This window comes from Mauremys mutica, chromosome 7 (genome assembly GCF_020497125.1).
Source record: "Mauremys mutica isolate MM-2020 ecotype Southern chromosome 7, ASM2049712v1, whole genome shotgun sequence".
NCBI lineage: Eukaryota > Metazoa > Chordata > Testudines > Geoemydidae > Mauremys > Mauremys mutica.
Window position 1 is genome coordinate 7,109,153 of NC_059078.1, and position 21,859 is coordinate 7,131,011.

Genomic DNA, 21,859 nt, shown 5'->3' on the forward strand with positions numbered 1-21,859 from the left:
AACAAGAAGAGCAAATCTGAAGTTCAACTTCAAGAGTAAGTTGCAGCCCCTAAGATTTCACCTCTAAACCACCCCCGCTCAAGGTCTTGCATTAACCTGAGTGGAGGGCAAAGAGGGTTAAAGTCACTGTTGCAACCGACAAGCACTCACAAGCAGGGGCAGGATGGTACAAGATGTCTATGCACAGCAGCTGTATCTGCCTGTCACCCTTCCAAAGCGGAGGCCTGTGTATGCACCCCTCTGCCCTGGGCGACTGTGGGTTTTAGCAGAGTTCCAAGCAGTGTGGTTTATTAGATTTCGACAAACAGTGTAACTGACTATTGGAATAACGTTTAATTAAACAGTGATGCCTCTGGAGCTGGGGAGGACTGGTGGCTGGATGGCTTGGCAGTCGTCTGAGATGTAAAGCTGTCCTTCCTAGAAAGGTTGATTTTGCAACTTTGGGATGACTTGCCATGGGGACAGAGCATTTGAAAACTCGTCTCTTCTCCTTTCAGACGGAAACAACCACCCCAACAAGCCCAGTCAGAGGCAGGCCATCTCCACTCTGATGCCATGTGCGTTAAGCATGTGTGTGTATATTTGTGCTCATCTGGATGTGGATGGAACGTTGGGTGAACTTTCACCAATGAGACGTGCAAGTTATGCTTTCAACTGAGGAAAGGGAACTTTCAAAAGCTACTCTGCTCTCCCTAAACTAGCACTGTAAAGAAGTAAGACTAAAATCCACATCAGTTAACAGGACAAACCACACAGAGGGTTCCAAAACCTGTGCCCCGTTTAGTTTCAAAGGAGGAAAGCGTGAGCAACCGTGACTTTGGCCCATTCTCCTACCACAGCTCTCTCTTGATCACTTTTAATTGTTCCCGATTAAAAGCTAGGTTGTGTGTGTGTGTGTATGTTCAGCTGTTCTGCATTTGCCAGGCTGGTTTGCAGCCACACTTAGATGTAACGGCAGCGAGCAGTTGGATGAAAGGAAAGCAGTAGTTATGATCCAAGCAAATAAAAATTAATCACAAACACACAAATGCAAATTTTAGCAATTGGCTGTTTCAGATTTAATGGATAAAACATCCATAAAAAGAGCTTATATTTAAAGACCCCTCCCGCCACAATTTAAAAAAAAAATAAATTTTGTTCTTACGATTGAGGGGCAGCAATGGGGGGAGGGGAAATCCCAAACCGACGCTCACAGTGCTATCACTCAGTGTGCAAATCCACAGCTGAAATCCTGCCCATGTGAGCTCGCTAGGACCGGAGCTGTCTTCCTATAACAGTGGCTGGATTTATAACTGAACCAACTGTTAGTCCCCTTTGATTTAATACTCAGAATGCCTGGTAAAGGAACACACTAGATGCAAGCAATGCGATGTGTGGTTTTGGTGGGAAATAAATTGTAGCCAGTGACTAATTTTTAAAATGTAGGCTTGGGTTGGCTTTGATGACACAAAACCCCCACCAACCCCAACATAATCACACAGTCTAGCAGTAAAAGGAAATTTTGGCCGAAACAAGACCTGCCATTCACACAGCCTCACACCCAGACCCCACTTACCGCACACAAAACTTTCTGTGGGCACAGCAAAAATGCTCTTGCTCTTGAGCGACTCGGGATGGGCGCAGGTGGCTACCACAAAAGGCTGCTGCTCCTTCTCGGCTAACCACTGCGGCAACCATTTCAGCTGGCAATCGCACAGGAAGCTGTCGCTGTTAATGTGGCTGGAGGGAAATAGAAACGAAAGCACCTACTTATGACCCTTTCAAGGGAAAGGCTGCAATGCTCAGAGCCCTGTAAAGCCACTCGGCAGTCCTCTCTTTCCCTCAGCACGAGCAAAAAGGGAGAGGATGGCTGTTGTGCTAAATTCATCACACTTGTATAGCACCTTTCCTCTCCCTCTCTCCCCCAAAAAATCTCCTTTACACTTTATAAACACTAAAAGCACAAAGAATCCTGTGGCACCTTATAGACTAACAGACGTTAAACGTCTGTTAGTCTATAAGGTGCCACAGGATTCTTTGCTGCTTTTACAGATCCAGACTAACACGGCTACCCCTCTGATACTATAAACACTAATTAACCCTTGCAACAACCCCGAGAGGCTGGCAAGTGGTGATTTACAGCTAGGTAAACCGAGGCAGAGAGAGATCTCAATGGAAGTGAGGAGCTGAAATACCCGTGAGGATCTGGACCTGAGTAACCTTACCAAGGAGGCATGTATCGGGGCAGAGTCAGGCACGGAACCCAGGAGTCCTGAACCCAGCTTGTACAATTCCTACACATGCGCCTCCTCTGCCCACCAGAGTGTCAAAAGACTGCAAGGTTCAATCGCTGAATGCTGAAAGCGTTCTGTGAAGCTCTCTACTTACAGCCGTTAGTAACCTATTTGGCCAATGCTAATCTTTAGTGCATTTCCGATACAGTCCAAGCCAACATGTCTCTCTCCCTCTTTCTGTTTGTGCACCAGTACGACTAGGGGGTTCAGAAGGCACGTGCTCAGCTCAGTGAATTGTGTTTGTTGGTTAACTACTGATACACGGGAGGGGAAGACAAACAGATCACTGGTTTTGTATACGTCCAACAAAAACAGTGACTAATTCAAACAATAACAATTTCTCAGCATTCTACTGGGAATTTAGTGGCTACTGTTAAGGAGAAATCTTAGAACTCAGAAGATACTTCACCTGTGTAACTAGCTGAAGGCCATCAAAGATGGGGCATAAGCTACCTAGACACAATCACTTCAAACTCTGCAGAACTACTTGAGTAAAGCTAGGCCTGGGTTTTATGTGTTGATGAGAGATGTTCTCTACATAATTTTTAAAACACGCCAGGCCAAATTCTCTGCTGGTTTAACTTGTCACGGCCCTAAAACCAATGGTGCTCTGAAAATGTGCGTCGGCAGAGAATCTGGCCCTTGTGTTGGTTTAGAAACCTCTTACTAAGCACCACGTAGACAAGTGACCATTAAAGTTCCCCCTCTACAGCATATCATACAACAGCAATTTTTAGGCAAAGGCATTTTCTATGAAACTTCACTATCAGCAAAGAAGCGATACAGGTTTGACCTAAAGGAGTAGAACCAAAGCTAAAGCAGAGGTCGTGAACCACACATTAACTATACAGCGACGGGGGGCAGGATTTGAGATCATCAAATATTACAGCTTAACCTTTAGAACGCTGTGAGATGACGCTATGCATCTGTGTGTGTGTCTAGAACAAGAGAGAGCCCTAGCATTGAGCGAAAGTAGCAGTTCTGATAACACGGCCACGTTTTTACAGCTGACACTAGATGATATACAACTCAAATCCACTGAAATGTCAGCACTGGGCGCAGACCCTAAACATAGGTATAATGGAAATGCAGGTCGGCCACCAGGAATTAAATAGCTCTTAGAGCACTGTGTGAGAACAAGAGATGGCTAACGGAACTGGATTTTCTGAGCGGAGATGGATAATTGCACACATGCTACCCACAGTTACTATGATCTAATTTCACTCACTACTAAGTGTGAGATGTGTCTGGACATCTGCTCAAGTGTAAAAATAACCCGTAGGGAAGGTTGAGAGAGGGGGGAATTGTTTCCAATGGCATGTTATACAAATGACCAATGTGGTATGACTCACATACAGTACAAGAAAGATCAGTGCTGGCTTAATGGTACATACGGTCCAAATACTTACAGCTGCTTCAGGTTTTTCATCTTAGCAAATGCTTCTGGTTGGACAGACCTGATTGCATTGTCCCTGAGGTTCCTGCAGAACAAAACCAGAGGCACTTTTAAAAAAAATTAATGCACCAGTAACATCAAGAGACCAACATCTTTTCTCCAAGCTAGATAGCGGAACACACATTTTGTGGGATGCAAGCTCCACATTCAGGGAGAGCACGATGGTTTGTATTTGTACTATTGCGGATCTATGCTACACAAAACACTTATTAACTCTGAGCTTAGACTGCACGGCCCACCAATGCAAGCCACAAGAAGCAAAGAAACGAGCAACTAATCATTCAGCGCCTTTACCATCTCAGCCTAGACTACCTCCACCAGTCATTGCTCACACATCTACATATCTCCACCCTCTTCTTGAGCACCCAGCTTTGACTTCCGAGCAGGTTTATTGGTCATGGACCAAATCCTCAGCAGGTGGAAATCTGCTGTGTTGCTCCATTACCTTGAAAATAGTTATCCTGAATAAGAGGACTATATCCATCTATGTGCTTAATTATAAATGTTCCAAAGGGACATATATCTGAGAAGATACTAGAACGTGTTTGGGGGGAACGTGCTTGTTCAGGTTTTCTAAAGCTAGTTTGAGGAAAAGGGGGCAAACATTTCCAAAAAGGAGTATTTTTAAATGCTTCCCTTTGCAGAAGTTCATCAATATTTTACTAAAAAACCACTTGCCCTTTGAAGAGGGATTATGCCAAAATTTGGACTCAAATCTCAGTCACTGAAGTGTGAAACAGTAGGAGTTTAGTGTTGCTTTAAGTGCAAATCTCAGTACAACTGCAACCACAGCCATTACTGACCCCTCCAAAACACACTTTCTCCTCGCTGTTTGTTTTGGTGCCAGTGGCCTAAGAATCAACATGATCAGCATCCAATAAATCACACAGAGCAACAAAATATTTAAACCTGGCTGAATTCGTAAGAGGAAACTAATGATGAATCACTGCTAGAGGCATCGGCCCTGGGAGGAGACGGGAAGAACTGCTTAGCTATAGCCAAATTGGTTTCCTGCAAACAGCTCAAAAAGTGGTTATGCTGAATGAGAGGTTTTGTTTCTGTATCGGAAGCTCGTCATTTTCAACATGTCTCGTCACGGAGTTTGGAGGAATGCTGAGTGGGGGAGCGACAGCCAGGTCTGAAACACGGCTTCGCTGCAAACAGCCTGCAGAGTAACCGTATTATGAGTCAAGGAGATATTTATCCCAATACAAATCAAAAAATTAAGGGCATGCAAATTTGCCATATGTTCTGTAACTTTGTTCCTGGCACAAAGAAAGGCCAAAGTTGAAGCTGACTTGTAATGAGAAGGAAGCAGCTGGCCCCCACAAATGGACCGGCTTCTCAGTTTACAAAGACGCTATTAAATTGCTAGCAGACCTCCTCAGCCATTTTTGGCAGGCCCCGTTCCAAACGGCAAAGGATGGTGGGTTACTCACAGGTGCTCCAGAGCCTCCAGGCCTGAGAACGCTTTCTTGGCCACTGACTTGATCTTGTTTCCAAACAGAGTTCTGCAGTTTCCAAACATCCAGTGCCAGATAAACAGAAAGAAAAGGCAAAAGAAAGAACACAATTAGCGTGACTGTATCTGATAAAGTGTCCAGTGTAAGGCACTGGAAATCTGAACTGCACAGAGATTAAGGGGCTGAAGCGTGCACATCTTCCCCTCCTGAAATGAAATGCTTTTATCTGTATTACAATTTAATAGTGATGACAGTATGAAACAGAATGCGCCCTATCACATCAAGAGGCAGGTTTGCGATGGTACTTGGAAATTGGCTTGTTGAGTAACAGAAGGTCTCCTGTATTCTGCGATGGCTGGTTGTGGACAGAATTAAGTGCAGTGCCAATTTAACAAGGTATTGGACTATCGCTGCAACACTTTCCACTTCTGACCTTTAGCAGAAGAGGAATAATTTATTCACTGCTGTTTGTCCTGTAGGACAAGCTGATCTTCAGCACATACAGGAGCTGCAAGATCTTTAAAGGGGGCAGGTCTCTTTATGCATGTTTGTAAATTGCCTAATACAACAGGGTCCTGAACAAAACATCACTTGGTGAGCCCTGTCCCAAGGGACAATGAATATATTTTCGAACTTCCATGAACGATCAGCATTCCTGCGGATCAGCATTCAGTGCTAATAAGCAGGAGATAATTGGCAGTGTTCTGCAAAGAACACAAATCATGATGCTCACAGCACAATCTGATATTTACAAAGTACCAATTTTCTATAAATATTCACAATTGGCAATTATCAGTAGGATTTCAACAATTTCCACCCCACCATCAACCTCGGCCTAGACCAGTCCACACAAGAAATCCACTTCCTGGACACTACAGTACTAATAAGCAATGGTCACATAACCACCACCCTATACTGGAAACCTACTGACCGCTACACTTACCTACGTGCCTCTAGCTTTCATCCAGACCACATACACGATCTATTGTCTACAGCCAAGCTCTAAAATACAACCGCATTTGCTCCATCCCTCAGACAGAGACAAACACCTACAAGATCTCTATCAAGCGTTTTTAAAACTACAGTACTTAACTGGTGAAGTGAAGAAACAGACTGACAGAACCTTAAGGGTACCCAGTAGTCACCTACTATAGGACAGGCCCAACAAAGAAAGTAACAGAACGCCACTATCAGAGGGGTAGCCGTGTTAGTCTGAATCTGTAAAAGCAGCCAAGAGTCTTGTGGCACCTTATAGACTAACAGACGTTTTGGAGCATGAGCTTTCGTGGGTGAATACCCACTTCGTCGGATGCATCCACGAAAGCTCATGCTCCAAAACATCTGTTAGTCTATAAGGTGCCACAAGACTCTTGGCTGCTTTTACAGAACGCCACTAGCCATCACCCACAGCCCTCAACTAAAACCTCTCCCGTGCATCATCTAGGATCTGCAACCTATCCTGAAGGATGATCCCTCATTCTCACAGACCTTGGGAGACAGGCCAGTCCTCTCTTACAGACAGCTCTCCAACTCGAAGCAAATACTCACCAGCAACTACACACCACACAACAAAACCACTAACCCAGGAACCAATCCCTACAACAAACCCAGTTGCCAACTCTGTCCGCGTATCTATTCAAGGGACACCATCACAGAACCTAACCACATCAGCCACACCATCAGGGGCTCGTTCACCTGCACATCTATCAATGTGATATCAATTCTTCCATCATGTGCCAGCAATGCCCCTCTGCCATGTATATTGGCCAAACCAGTCTCTTTGCAAAAGAATAAATGGACACAAATCAGACATCAAAAATTGTAACATTCAAAAACCAGTAGGAGAGCACTTCGATCTCCCTGGACACTCAATAACAGACTTAAAAGTGGCAATTCTTCAACAAATAAACTTCAAGAACAGACTTCAATGAGAAACTGCAGAACAGGAACTAATTTGCAAACTGGACACCATCAAATTAGGCCTGAATAAAGACTGGGAGTGGATGGGTCACTACAAAAAGTAATTTTTCCTCTGCTGATATTCTCACCTTCTTGTCAACTGTTGAGAATAGGCCACTTCCACCTTAATTGATTTGGCCTCGTTAGCACTGACCCCCTACTTGGCAAAGCAACTCTCATCGTTTCATGTGCTGTAATATATACTGCTTACTGTATTTTTCACTCCATGCATCTGATGAAGTGGGTTTTAGCCCATGAAAGCTGATGCCCAAATAAATTTATTAGTCAATAAGGTGCCCCAAGGACTCCTCATTTTTTTTGCTGATACAGACTAACACAGCTACCCCTCTGAAATCAGTAGAAGGGTTCACCTAAAAAACTGAATGCCTTTAATAAACATCAGTAAAGGTCAATATTTAGAAGGTTTCTTCCAAGCTCTTGCTATGCAAGGTACATCTTTCAGATACACCTTTTCTTACAGTTTGGTTCTCAACTGCATCCAATCCAGCTGATTATTGACTGGTCAGTTGAAAAGTCTATCAAACTCAGGTAATTTGCAGGAGTTCCAGAAAACAATCTTCAAAACGTGTTTGGGTAGTTCTGAAGAATCCCATCAAGTTGTGTAAATAGCACCCTGGAGACCCCAGACCATTTAGCGGATAACACTATACAAAACTGACGGCACACTGAAAATCTGCAAAAATTAGAGCTCACTGCACTGGCTGGGTGATTAAGCAAGGAGACAGAATAAACTGCAGTGATGCAATTACTTGGAGTGAAATTTGCAGGTCTTGCACCAGCCTGAGTATAGAACCGTGCATGGCTTGAGGATACAGAATCCACCACTGTAAGGGTAGGCAGGGAATGGCGCAGCCAACACTCCAACCCCTGGACTGGCGTGCAGGTCATGACCCTTTCTGTACCCATACACAGAGGTCTGTGGCCCCTGGAACCATGAATCATGGACACAGTAAAGTTTGAGTGGAAAACTGTTGGAAGACAGAGGCAAGCCCCCTGTTCCTTAGGGCCAGTGAGTGAGTTCTTGAGAGTATTGGTTTGCTTTTGCTTGCTGGTTTGTTGTCTCTGTTTTCAGTCTGCAGAGGCTATTAGGGGGCAGCGTGCTGTGAGAGATGCAGAGCCGCTGATCCCAGTGGAGTCTTCCCTAGTCAGCAGGGCTATGAAGGCAGCCAAGCGGCCAGCCAGCAGCACAGGAGGCAGCAAACAGAGCTGAAAACAGAGACTTTGAATGGGAATTTGGGGGAGGAGGGAGGAGCTACGACAGCTCCAGAAGCAGCAGTGGTAGTGACCCAAGGAATGGAAGAGACAAGGAAGATGATTAGATGTGGAAGCTGAAGGATGTACATTATTCTGGAGCAGGCACCTGAAAGGTGCTTCTTTGTATGAGGTGCTGCCTGATACATCTGATGGAAGAGACGATCCAAGGTTTGGAGATGCAGGTAGAAACTGTGGTTGAGTTTTGAAAGGGATCTGAATGGATAACAGAGGGGAGAAGAGAGGAGGCTGAAGAGAAAACTCAAGATTTGCCGATGCAAGCTTAACTGGAGAACTCCGAGAGTAGACTGGTGGATGAGGAAAGCGGCCAGAGGAAGCATGCAAACCTGAGAACAAAGTGGAGGAAAAAAGACAGGCTAGCAAAGGAGAAACAGAGCTGAGGAACAGGTTCATCAAGTTGAGAAATGAAGAGGTGCAGCAGGCAGTACCAGAAGGTAAGAGGACAAGGAAGAAGAGAAGAGCCGATAGTCCTACAAGAGGGAAAGAGTTAATGGAGACAGCCAGAGTTCAGAGCCCCAGGAGGATACAGGGTGTCTCATAGAAGGCTGAAAGCAAGAACAGAAGAGATTAAAGATAATCTATGCATGGCCCAACACCTAAGGGAGTACTTTGCCTAAATTTTTAACAAGGGTAAAGAGGAGCTTTAGGGTAGTGGCAGGTTGACTAATGGGAACAAGGATGTGGAAGTAGAAATGATCGCATCCCAGACAGAATTCACACAGTTTAATGAGACCAAATTGGGGGCCCCAGATAATCTCCATCCAAGAATATTAAAGGAACTGGCACATGAAATTGCAAGCCCAAAAGCAAGTATTTTTAATGAATCTGTAAACTCTGAGGTCATATCCGATGACTGGAGAATTGCTAATATAGTACCTATTTTGAAGAAAATAAAAAAATGATCCCATAAGCTACAGGCCTGTTCGTTTTATCTCAGTTGCATGCAAGGTCTTGGAACAAATTTTGTAGAGAAAGTAGATAAGGAAATACAGGTAAATGGTAATTAGGATAAAATACAACGTGGTTTTACAGAAGGTAGATTATGCCAGACCAATCTGATCTCTTTCTTTGAGAAGATAACTGATTTTCCCGATGAAGGAACTGCAGCAAGGCATTTGATCCAGTTCCACATGAGAAATTATTAATTAAATTGGAGAAGATGGGGATTAATAGGAGAGTGAAAAGGTGGATAAAGAACTGGTTAAAGGGGAGACTACAACGGGTCATAATGAAAGGTGAACTGTCAGGCTGGAAGGAGGTTACTAGTGGAGTTCCTGGAGGATCAGTCTTGGCACCAATCTTATTTAACAATTTAACATTTTCATCACAGACCCTGGCACAAAAAGTGGGAGTGTGCTAATAAAATCTGCAGATGACACAAAGTTGGGTGGTGTTGCCAATACAAAGGAGGACTGGAATATCATACAACATTTGAAAACTGGAGTAATAGAAATGGGATGAAATGTAATAGTTCAAAGTGTAAGGTCATGCACTTAGGAACGAACAACAAGAATTTTGGGTAAATAAATTGGGGACATTTTAGTTAGAAGTGACAGAGGAGAAAAAAAAGTCCTGTGTTTGTTGTTTGATCACAGAATGACTATGAGCCACCAATGTGATGCGACCATGAAAAGGTTAATGCAGTCCTAGGATGCCTCAGGGGAGGTGTTTCCAGTAGGGATAGGAAAGTATTACTACCATTATACAAGGCACTGGTGAGACCTCATCAGGAATACTGTGTCAGTTCTGGTCTCCCTTGCTTAAGAGAAATGAATTCAAACTGGAACAGGTGCAGAGAAGGGCTACCAGAATGATCAGTGGAATGGAGAACCTACTTTTACAAGAGGAGACTTAAGGGGCTTGGCTTGTTTAGCCTAACCAAATGAAAGCTGAGGGGAGATACGATTGCTCTTTATACTTCAGAGGGATAAATAGCAGGGAGGGAGAGGAGTTATTTAAGTTAAGGGCCAACGCTGGCATAAGAACAAATGGATATAAACTGGCCATCAACTAGTTTAGGCTCGAAATTAGATGAAGTTTCTAACCATCAGAGGAATGAAGTTATGGAACAGCCTTCCAAGGGGAGCAGTGGGGGCAAAAAACCTAACTGGCTTCAAAACTGAGTTTGATAAGTTTATGGAGGGGATGGTATGATGAGATTGCCTTCAATGGCATGTAGCCAACTTGATTTATGACTGCTATTTTCAGCAACCAGTGATACGACACTCGATGGGGATTCCCTGGTGTTTGGCTGTTGGGTCTTGCCAACATGCTCAGGGTTTAACTGATCATCATATTTGGGGTCAGGAAGGAATTTCTCCCTCAGTCAGATTGACAGAGACTGGGGAGGGGAAGGGGTTTCCCTTTTTCTGGGGCACAGATCACTTGCTGGTTTGAACTAGAGTAAATGGTGGAGTCTCTTTGTAACCTGAAGTCTATAAATCATGATTTGAAGCCTTCAGTAGCTCAGCCAGAGGTTAGGGGTCTTTCACAGGAATTGGTGGGTGAGGTTCTGTGGTCTGCGATGTGCAGAAGGTCAGACTGAATGATCAGAATGGTTCTTTCAGGCCTTAAAGTCTATGACTATCATCCTTTCAGAGCAAATGCAGCTAATTATAGTTTACAACAATGATTTAAAAAGGGAAAACTGCACACAACTAGCCAAAACTACATTACCCTCCAAACCATGCACCTCCTCAGCTCACTAGCTCATGCCTTCCCCGTTCCAGGGCCCCAACAATGGGTAATCTTGTCTCCTCCCAGGTGAGATATCCCATAATTCTTTTCTACTACAGGCCCGCCAGCAAGAGTTGGCTATTGTCATCCAATTTTCATGGTAAATTTCTGTGTCACACGTTTAATGGAAAACCAATTACTGTTCTTAGTCTTTCTTTGTACAACATGTACAACCAAACCTTAGGTTTCTGGCAAAGTTATTTCCCATCTTCCACAGGGAAACAAACACACACACACACCCCTACCTATCTACCTACCTACCTACCTTCCTTCCTTTATGGTCAAAATTAGTTTAGCATAAATCCATAGTTGCATCTTCAGAGAGTTTGAGGCCATTCCCTAGATTGTCTTTTCGTCTCTTTTTTTTTTTTATTAGAAGAATAAAAGACAGCTGCCATAGGCTGTCCCTAGTGGCTGATAAAAGGCATACTCATTTGCAAGCCACTTTGCAGAAGTTCCTATTTGGTGAAAATATTTTGTAATCTTTATTGAGCTCCTTAGATTAGGAACAATCCATCAGAATTTAGATGTTAGTGTTCAAAATATGGTTGACCGCTTAGGTCATTTTGGAGAATCCTGCTCACCTTTCACAGTGAATCTTGGTCCTTAAAAATCAAAGGTGGAGATTTTTACCCACCTTTACATATATAGTGTATATGTGTGTGTGTGCTGTTTAAATGCAACCACTGTATGTGCATCTAACTGGATGCAAATATTCTGCATAGCCATGTACATGAGAAATACACAGAAAAGTTGTAATAAGAAGCTGGTGTATACTCCTGCAAACTCTCATTCAAATACATATTCCTAGTTCCTTACAGACCCTAGATAACCACTTTTCTCATTATGAAATTATAAACCCAGTGACCCTCTTCAAAGGGGTCTGGTCTTTTGGAGTGGGAGCACCGTGGCATGTAGCCCTGCAATCAGCCAGCTTGCTGCACGTGAAGAAATGCTCTCCCACTGTCAAACAAGTTGGCAACAGTACCTCCACACTGCAATTAAAGAAGTATAATGACATCCTGCACAAGCAGTTCATTAGAAAGTAGCATTTTCCCCCTTTGCCAGCTTTGCACCTGCACAAAGGTCTTTAAGTGAGTGAGCCATCAAAAAACGGTTAAATTTAGCAGCTTGAATAATTAGGGAACGGGTGGCTCCCCAGCGACTCCACTGATGCTTTTTATGCTTCAGTGGTTCTCGGCTCCCTTTTCTGAGGCAATGTTTTAATTTAGCCCTGCCTTCTCCATTCTGGAGAGCTTCATCTATAATTCAGGGAAGGCTACAGTGACTGGCCTCCCCCCCTCCCAATTTAACACCTTCATTATGCTGAACAACACCCTCATGGCTAAATCCTTTCAGAGACTAATCCATGCCAGATCAAAGGGGAGCAGCTTTTAAGGCAATCTCCACAGAGCTGTGATTATTAATGCACTGGAAGGTTTCCTCTGAAGTGCCATTTATTTTTTTGTATGCTAATGCGTTTAAAGCTTATTGACGGGTTAAGGGGGGCGGAGGCTATACCAGACAGTTCAACACTTAGCACACAGGCCGGTATTTTTTAAAAAAAAAAGTTTGGGAGTCGGAATGACACTTAATTGAAGCACGAGACAAAATTCAAACTCCCGGCTTGAGTGATGATGAATGAAATTAGGCCCTTTTGGAGTTGAAAGGCCCCGAATGTGACCAAAGTGCCTCAAGAAAGGTTATCTGCACATCATGTTTCCTTTACATTTTAAAGCAAAATGGATAATCCAAGCAGAGACCCAATAACCCGTCCACCCCTTCACCCACATGTAAGCCCCACTCCAGCAACATTCACGTGACTTCTCTGCCCCTCGGCTGTGACTCCCGCCACTCCCCTCCCTTCTTCCACTCTGAGTCCATTGGCCCCTCTTCAGGCCTTAACCTTTCTTATCCCCTAACCCTGACACCTGCATCCCGAGCAGCTGCTGCTCTACTCCAGCTCCTGTGCCAATGCCTCTGAAGGAAGCCCACCGACCATGAAGACTTCCTGGGCTCTTCTCTGTTCCTACTGTTCTACCATCTTCCCTGCCAAGCGTGCAGCCTTCCCACTCTCATCTACTCCCTTGCCCACAATCCCATCCGCTAAAATACGCCCTTTGACTCCCTCCTTGAACTTTCCCACTGCCCCCACGTGACTCCTACCACATATAGGACGTCACCAGCTTCTTCCGATAAAAGGCGACTATCAACAAGACCAGCCAAGAAGTTCCCTCACCCACCACTGGCACCTCCTCCCTGCTTTCTCCAGCGACTGAATTTTCTGCCTGCCCGCCTCATCTCCAACCAGTATTTACCCGCCTCCTTATCTCCCGCACTCCTGTTCTCAACCTCTCCCTCACCATCTGTTTCATTCTACACTCTGGTCTTTCTCCATCCTCACCCACCTGCATCTCCATCGACCCCGCCTCCCCTTCTCCTTTAAATTGATCAAATTCCTTCTACACCCACGATGGCAAGTCCCTCTTCTCCAACCCCAACTTAGGTCCCAACCACTCCACTGAAGCCTCTCTCCCAAACAGCTCTAATGACAGAGTGACAATGCACCACCTGCTGAGATTCAAACCAGCCGCCTACCATCATACAGTGCACCCCTGGCATGTCAGCATCAGAGACAGTGATGAAGGAGGTGAAAACTCAAACAGAGGCAAGAAATAATAATTAAAAGAGACTCCCAATTAGTCACAAACTGTCAGAAACTTGCCCGACGGGATTGATTATAGGTAGCTGATTTCAAATATCCTTCTCCATGCAATCCCTCCAAAAGAGAAAAGGAACAATCTAACAAGCAATTCAGAAATCAACAGTGGGCTGAATACCTGCAAAGCTCGAGCCATCTACAAATATCTGCACTAGATATTTTCTTGCACATTCCTCTGAAACAGAATCAGTTTTCTTTTTATCCCTTTGACAGTTCTGGCCCAATACAGATGCGTATTATTACCACCCACGTGAGCTCTAAAAAGTAATCACAAGATCACTCGTAAATAAAACTGCACAAAGACTGCATCACTAATGAAACTGGTGGGTCATATCCGGGGGGGGGGGGAGGGGAGAACCAGCAGCAAAACCCTTAAGAGACAGATGTTTGTCCAATTCACTTAGACTCTGAAGTGTAAGATGTATTAAGTCTAACCCTGAGATTTTGTCTCGGTTATTATTGCCTTTCGATTAGAGGCTGAGCATCACTCAGTGATTTTGTGAAAGGAAGCTTTTTCCCTTGAGTTTTGTGGACAAAGTGCAACTGAGGTGTGCTAAATCTGACAGAGAACAAATCCATGAGCTTGTTTCTACCACCATTAAGTGAGTGAACATTCAACTGTTCTAACAGCATGGGGTTCTATGCAACAGAAACATATGCTCCTAGGAATGGCGTTTACTCCCATTTAGTGAGTCTAGGGGCTGTCACGTCTCACACTTTCTTCAGATTTTTCCCTGTTCCCAAAGTCTGTATACGAAACCCTCCCCACCCACCCTCACCTCTTTCACGTAAGGAGCTCAACAGAACTTCTAAAGCTGGGCTACTCACAGCTTGCTTAGGTTTTCGAGGCCTGTAAAAGCCCCATTGGTGTCTTCTATTGTGCCTGAAATCTCGTTATGGTCCAGGTCCCTGGGGAGAAGACAAAAGAAAGCTCACAATCAATTTCTCAGTCCTGGGCTCGCCATTAAAGAACTAAAGGAAAAAGTTTGGGAACAGCTTACAAAGAGCTTCCCATTCTGTCCTTGCTGTACATCTCTGTGATCAGTAAGCCTGGCACTGCAGCGAAGCAGACTTTGTCTGAGCAGAGTCAACTACTTTTACCTGACTTTTCTTGCGCTAAAGAAAGTAACTGATGCTTTCCAATCTGATCCCCTTTGCCACTTTAAAGGTGACCTGCAGTGGATTTTTAAAATCTGGGTTTATGCTCTTTTCTAATTCTTTGTGCTATATGAAGAAGTCCTGGAGGGGAAAAGTTCCCCTCAAACAAAGAGAAGCTTGTTTTGCCTTTTAAAACAACAAAAATAGGGGTCATAAGAATTGTCACATGCAAGGTCCATTTAGCTGAATATTGTTTTAAACAGTGCCTAGTACCAAATCCTTTGGAGGAAGGTGTAAGGATCGCACAGTACACAGATGTGGGATAATCTGTGCTCCAAGTTAGGTCTCATCTAATCCTGATGTCTAATAGTCAGCTATACGAGCTTAAGCCATGAAACATGAGGCTTAACAGACTTTCCAGAACTTTGTTATAATTAGTGTGGTAACTCTGGATTTTCTTGTCATCCACATAAATGTTCAGTCCCTTTTTGAATCCTGTTAAATTTTTGGCCTCAACGACTTCCTGTGGCAATGAAGACTTCCACAGTCTAAAGTCTCGTCTATACAGAGAAATTTAGCAGCATAACTATACTGGCATAATTATACGATTGTAACTCCCCATGTCATTCTTATTCTTGACTAAAGAGGGCCTTTTTCCATTTTAATTTTCAAAATGTTCATCAGTTACTGGAGTTGCATGGATCTTAATAAAAAACAAGCAAACCAGAAACCATCAAAGATTTTTAAACAATCTCCAGGCAGTAAAGTGCCTTTCTGCAGACAGAACTTCAGAATTTCTAATATTCATTTAAAAAATAAAATAAAAACAAACACACTTTTTAAGCCTTTTAACAGGGAAGGCAAAAACCCCACAAAACAACCCCCCGTCCCCCACAAATCCATTATTTTCTTTGCACCTTAAAAGGTTATTAGAACAGCAAGTGTTTCAATGGGGTTTCTTTTTCTTTTAATTTGTGCGTTATACATTAACACATGCCATAGGTACCCAAATTAACTGCAGTCTTTGTTGCTAGCAATGATTTCTTGGGTTTTTCAACAAGAACTAAGGTTGTGAAAAGAAATGGCCCACGGACACAATGCCCATTTCTCAGCCGGCGTCATTATCAGACCCGAGTCCCATGTCTCAGCGTGACACCAGCCCAGGCAGCGTCATAGTGGTTGTCAGTATGATCTGTGGCTAGACCCATGCCAAGCGGATGGCAGAATAACAATGCAGTAGGGCGTGGGCGCAAACAATGCTCCAGTGGCAGTCGGGGAGAGACAAGTGAGAAGAGAGAAAAGAAGCAGGGCCTGGGAGACTCGCCACAGTGCATTGCAGGACGTTGGGAAGACAGGGTTCCATAAAATGGATTATAAACGTTTCACGTCTTAGGGGCCACGTGTTTTAATTCCTGCCAGTTTCACACTGTATATCAACTAACTCGCCTGCTTGCAACTTAGGTTCTCTTTTCTGGGACACATGAATAAACCCTCTATTCCTGGAGATTTGTCCTGAGGCCAATTCCACCCCCATCCAGCCCTGCCACAGTACTTTGGACCACTAGCCTTCTGGCCTCTTCACAGTATGAGAGGAGACAGGAGGGAGGTGTTGAGAATGTTTGAGATCTCTGGCACATACTTTTATTGAGTGAGTGTCACAGGGTGTTTTCTTAAAAAGGGAAAAGAAAATAGCCTGGCTTGTCGCTAGGCTTGTTCTCCTAAAGGAAGCTGAAAGGCTTAGTGTTAAGGGGGGGGGGGAGAATGTGGTGGGTTTTTTTCAAATGGACAAAAAAACAGAGAGCGTGGGTATTCTGGCCCGGCTCTCTTTGTATTCAACTCCTCTTCTCTCCCAGCCCCTGTTGCCAATTTCCTATTGTTTCTGGCTGGCTGAGCCTGAATGCTTGCTGCCTTGTTAATCATTATGCTGTGAGGTCCCCAGGCCTGACCTCTGTTTGAATAGCTCCACATTTCAGCAGTTTCACACCCACCAAAGGCTCGTCAACAATAGGCCATAATTAAAGCATGCTCGGGTCTTTTTCACCAGGTGCAGGACCCAATAGCCTTCCTCTTTATTCAATTAGAGCTCACTCTCTCTCTCCCCTTGCACTGGACACAAAAGAGGCTCCGCATTTGCTGCAAAGGGCACAGATCTACCCATTCCCGCTCCCCTATTTGTTCTTTGGGAAGCCTTTAGTCCCTGCACTGACAGCTGCCTTGGAGAAGGCCTCCTCTGAATGCCAGTGGCTGAAAGGCTTCGGCTTTAAGGAATCACTTTTCAGTCACTTCCTCCCGTGTGAAACTCAATAAAAGAATAAATAAGATGTGTCCAGTACAGTAAGCAGGGAAGGGAAAGCTCCTCTGTTCTGACTTCCTTTTCGTTAATCGAAGCATAATGGGGCTCAGTGAAGGGGGATAAAAGTACCACGCTGTATTTCTTTTTAAAAACCAGAATCAAAATCCAATGAACACAACTCGCCTTGACGGCTGAGCTGTTATACCCGTCCCGTCCAAGGGATTTCATGGCAGCTGAGATGAAAGAACCGTGCAGGCCAAATCCTCGGCTGGTGCAAATGGAAGGATCTGCCCTGAGGACACTGGAAGAAGCTGTCCAGGGAAGTGGTGGGTTCTTCCTCTCAAGACTAGCTGCCTTTCCAGTCCTACACAAGTTACTGGACAGCGGCGACATTCCATGGCTCATATCACGCGGGAGGTCAGACTGGAGGATCTAATGGTCCCTACTGGCCTTAAAATCCAGGACACTAGGATGGTGAATCCATTTACACCAGCTTGAGGATCAGGGCCAGACGCTCTTTTCCAATGCCACCTTGTTCGATCCCATATACTTTGTTCTGCCCTTGTCTGGTCAACTTGCAGGAATACTCCCTGAAACATACGTCATCAGCTAAACAGGACAGAACAATGACTCCAAGGGTCATTTCCCATGCCATGCCAGGGCACTTTGAAGCTCTCACTTTATAACATGGCAGTTGATTTTTTTTCCACTTGTGTTACAGATTGTGTTGATTTGACTCCCTAAGTTTCACAACCAAAAAGGGGACCCCTTTCCCCCCCAATATCAGGCCCAAGTCTGCTCCCACGGAAGTCAAAGGGAAGATTCCCAGTGACTTTAATGGGACTGGGACTCATAAGAGATGCAGGCTGCCACCATCAAATTGGCTAATCAGGCAATTCTTCTCCATCTCATGCTGACTAGTAAGCATGTCACTTGCAGCATCCATTGTCTTGTCAGTCTTACTGTCAGGGCCCAGGGCTGAGTGCAGCTTTGTGTACGATTCTCCTCCATGTCAGCAAGCCGTCACCTCTCTAGCCCTAACTCAATCTCATTGGTTTTGCCAGTCAGTCAGGCTTTCGGTGTTATTTTAGGACAGATTTTTATATTACATTTATTGGTTAATAAGAGGGGAAAAGGAAAGCATGTAAAAACACTTGAAGAAGAATCTTTCCATCGCCCATGTGTATTGGATTTAAAGTGGAACTTAAACTGGTTTCTTAAGATTCAGTCCTTTTATGAGGTGCTTCAACTAACACTGAACCAGATGCACAGCCCCATCGAACTCAAAGGACAGTATGCGAAATGCTGCCACTAGAGCTCTGCCAGGCCTAAATCTGAAAGGGGAACCACAAAAACATCTAATGAATCTAAAATAGGCCACTCATGAAAAATTTTGCCCCCTGACCAGCAAAGAAATTTATTTTATCCAAGTGCAGAGCTATCAACTAATTCTGAATACTAATAATTTTACTCTGCACTTTTAAAGCTCCTATCAGGCTAGAATCTGATACAAACATTCACGAGTCCAGGCACTGACGATAAAGGATACATAGGGATCCCTTCCCTCCTCAACAGTGAAATACGGCCACTTCTGGAGTGAAACAAAACAGCTGCTTAACAGCGCACAGGAACACTTAGAAGAATTTAAAACTGTAACGTAAGGAAGAATGCTGCATCCAAATGGAAGTGCAGAGGGAGATTTGGTGTGTGTGTGTGTGTGTGTGTGTGTGTGTGTGTGTGTGTGTGTGTGTGTGTGTGTGAGTGAGAGAGAGAGAGAGAGAGAGAAGCGGAGGGAGCCAGGTCACTTACAGAACACGCAGGTTTTTGAGTCCTTTGAAAGCTCCCTCTGCAATATGGTTGATGGAATTGTGGCTGAGTCGCAGTATATGCAGTCCTCCCAGCTCTGCCAAGCTCCCCTCATCCAGTCTGGTTAGGTTGTTATAGGACAATATTCTAAAGAGAAAACCAAAGAGAAATCCAATCACTCTACCCGGCATTGCCTGAGCCGCTCTGCAATATCCATGTTGTCTCCAGACACATCTATGCCTCACCTGCAGCTACTATAAAACACAGTTACCGTAGGGAGGCAGAACAGGTTAGTTAGGTGAAAACCAGAGGAGCAGTTTGCAAATATCACCAAGGGGAAAGGGGATGACCTGGAGCATAACAATGAGGAACAGATCAGGTAGTGCTAAGTGTAAGTCAATCTCTGGTTATGATTCCATGACACCAGCCATCAGCATCAACCCCAGCTGGGCCCAATCTCTCCTCGCAGCCAAACTCCAAGAGGTAGGAGTACAGACGATTCCCCTTCCCTCCTCGCTTTGAGGCTGCAAGATGCTGGCACCTTCGGAAAGGAAGATTCTGAAATCGATGCAGATTCTTTGCATGGCCTTGGCTAGGTGCGGGTGTCTCCACCGCTTGCCCAACGCGAGTCGAAAGTGCAGGCCAAAGCAATTGCACCACATAGCAACTCAGTGTGTAGCAATGCACATTTTAATATTTCCCCTTTGTGCAAAGTAAAGGTCACCCATCGCAGCCCTCCTCCTGTCCCTGTGCCCTTTATCCCAGAGTGCAAAGCATGCTGGAGATCCCCTGGACCAACAGCAGTGACCAACACTGGAGGGCTTTCATCCGTCCTTTTCCCATCGCATGTGCTCTGTCTGGCACTAAGAAAAGCTAACAGGCAGGCAGTGCAACGGAGTCGAGGAGGATCCTTGGACCAGCCAACTGGAGGAAAAGTGGGGGAATGCTGCTAGCAATCAGCAACTCCTCAGGCAACGAATAGCCCCACCCTTATAGGAAAATGCTACAGCATTGCCACAAACACCACAGCACGGCTACTGCAAAGGGGCTGTGACAACTGGCCAATCAAGGACCGTCCTGGTGAGGGAATTCCCTGGTGGTATAGCACAGGCAAAGCCATCACTTACTAGCCCAGGAAGCAGAGTGCATGGCTGGTTTTAGTCAGATTTCCCCTGGGCTCGGTCTACTCCCAGTTGCTGGAGTGGCCCTTTGGGACTCCTGGCAGTTGGGTACAAATCAGAGTAGCCTCTGAGCTGCTCTAAGTTGCCCTGGTGACTAAATAAGGCCCAGCATTGGGGTGGGGTGCACAAGTGGTGTACGTTTCCTCCCCGCAAAGGTCTGGCACCGACCCAAGCTGAGCAGGACCAGAAAGTTGGCCCACAGTGTGGGTGACTCAGGAGTTCAAGACCCAATGGAAGTCACTGGCACTTGTGATCCTAAGTCACTTAGGCACCTTTGAAAATCTCACCCATTTTGCTTTGGCCAAATACTGAAGCCCTTTGTAATACAGGCAATGAAAACAATCTCTCAACTCTTTCCAAACCTCCAGATTCCTCGTATAGCTCTGCTTCTTAACCAGCCCACTTAAAAATGTGTCTAGGGCACACATGAAAGTCACTGCACAAGCCAAAACCTAAGTCAAAACAGACATATATTCTTAAGCACAGCAAGTGTCATTTACTTGGCAAATGAGCCGTCTGTCTTTTAAATGTGGGAGCAGGAAGGCGTTGGAAGAAATTCAGCAGAGATTAATGAGTTTCAAAAAGGCACAGGACAACATACTTTAGTTTCGAGAGAAGCTGTAGTGTTAGTTATGAAGAACTGGCAGCTGATCAAAATTATGTCCTCACCTGTGATTAAAGAATTTGGCTTAACCCTCCCCCTGACACACACACACACAAAAACCCACTGCTAGAAAGTAATCCTAAACCTGGCTAGGGAAAAAAACAGTTCCCTTTGATATTACCCAGAAGGGTTTCTGCTACGATCGGTAAAGGCATGTTCCCTCCAGTTTTTCCTGACGTCACTTGAAGATGGACAGCAGCAAGCTTTAGAATATCTGTGAGTATGGTGCAATCAGCCGGAGAGTTTCAGATGCTCAGCACCTGGTCTTCAGCATGCTCATGTCTCAGCCTCCCGCTCACAGAACAGAGTGGTTTACAAAACAGCCCATTTTCCTCCTCAGTACTTTACATTAGCCAGGTTGTGAGAGAAGTAGGCAGGTCTGCACTGCTTGCCCTACATTTCTGTCACTCTACCTGTGAGAAACTATTAGCATTCTGCTTCTGCCGCATGATATTTTGTAACGGCCGGTCTAAATAGCTCTTCTCGGCTGGTGTCAAGCTGGGTGCGTGGAGCAGAGAGCAGAGGGAGTGATGATAATAAGGAAGCCAAAAGGGGTAACTGGTACCCTGTTAGACAGCCAGAAGTTCTATTTCTGATCTACATCTGAGTAAGTTACATTTTCCCTGACGTTTCATTCCCATGAAATCAAACTGTGGATAATGGACTTTGTTTTTGTTTGTTTGTTTTTTTAAAAAAAAGGTCCCAGTCTAGCTCCCCATTTTTATTTGGTGTATTTATACCAGCATTTTAGGTCTGAAATTGGGGGTTTATTCCACTATATAGATGTCCAAGTACCTGATTTGCTGGCACAATCAAGCATTTAAGACACCTCCACGGTGGCATAGGTTTTCCTTTCCTTGACATCTTCTATACCAGTCCAAAAGCTTGGGCTATATTTCCTCCCAACCAGAAGAT

At 44.7% G+C, this 21,859-nt stretch overlaps 1 protein-coding gene across 1 annotated transcript in view; it reads right to left on the bottom strand.

Annotated features, from left to right (window-relative positions):
- The window catches only part of LRIG1 (leucine rich repeats and immunoglobulin like domains 1), a 130,892-nt gene that overhangs the window by 9,802 nt on the left and 99,231 nt on the right, over window positions 1–21,859 (bottom strand). The window contains exons 8-12 of the mRNA XM_045023689.1: window positions 19,103–19,246; window positions 14,731–14,811; window positions 5,169–5,240; window positions 3,683–3,754; window positions 1,556–1,719 (exon numbers count right to left, since the gene is read on the bottom strand). Of these exons, the coding sequence (XP_044879624.1) occupies window positions 1,556–1,719; window positions 3,683–3,754; window positions 5,169–5,240; window positions 14,731–14,811; window positions 19,103–19,246 (533 nt within the window). The remainder of the gene's footprint in view (window positions 1–1,555; window positions 1,720–3,682; window positions 3,755–5,168; window positions 5,241–14,730; window positions 14,812–19,102; window positions 19,247–21,859) is intronic.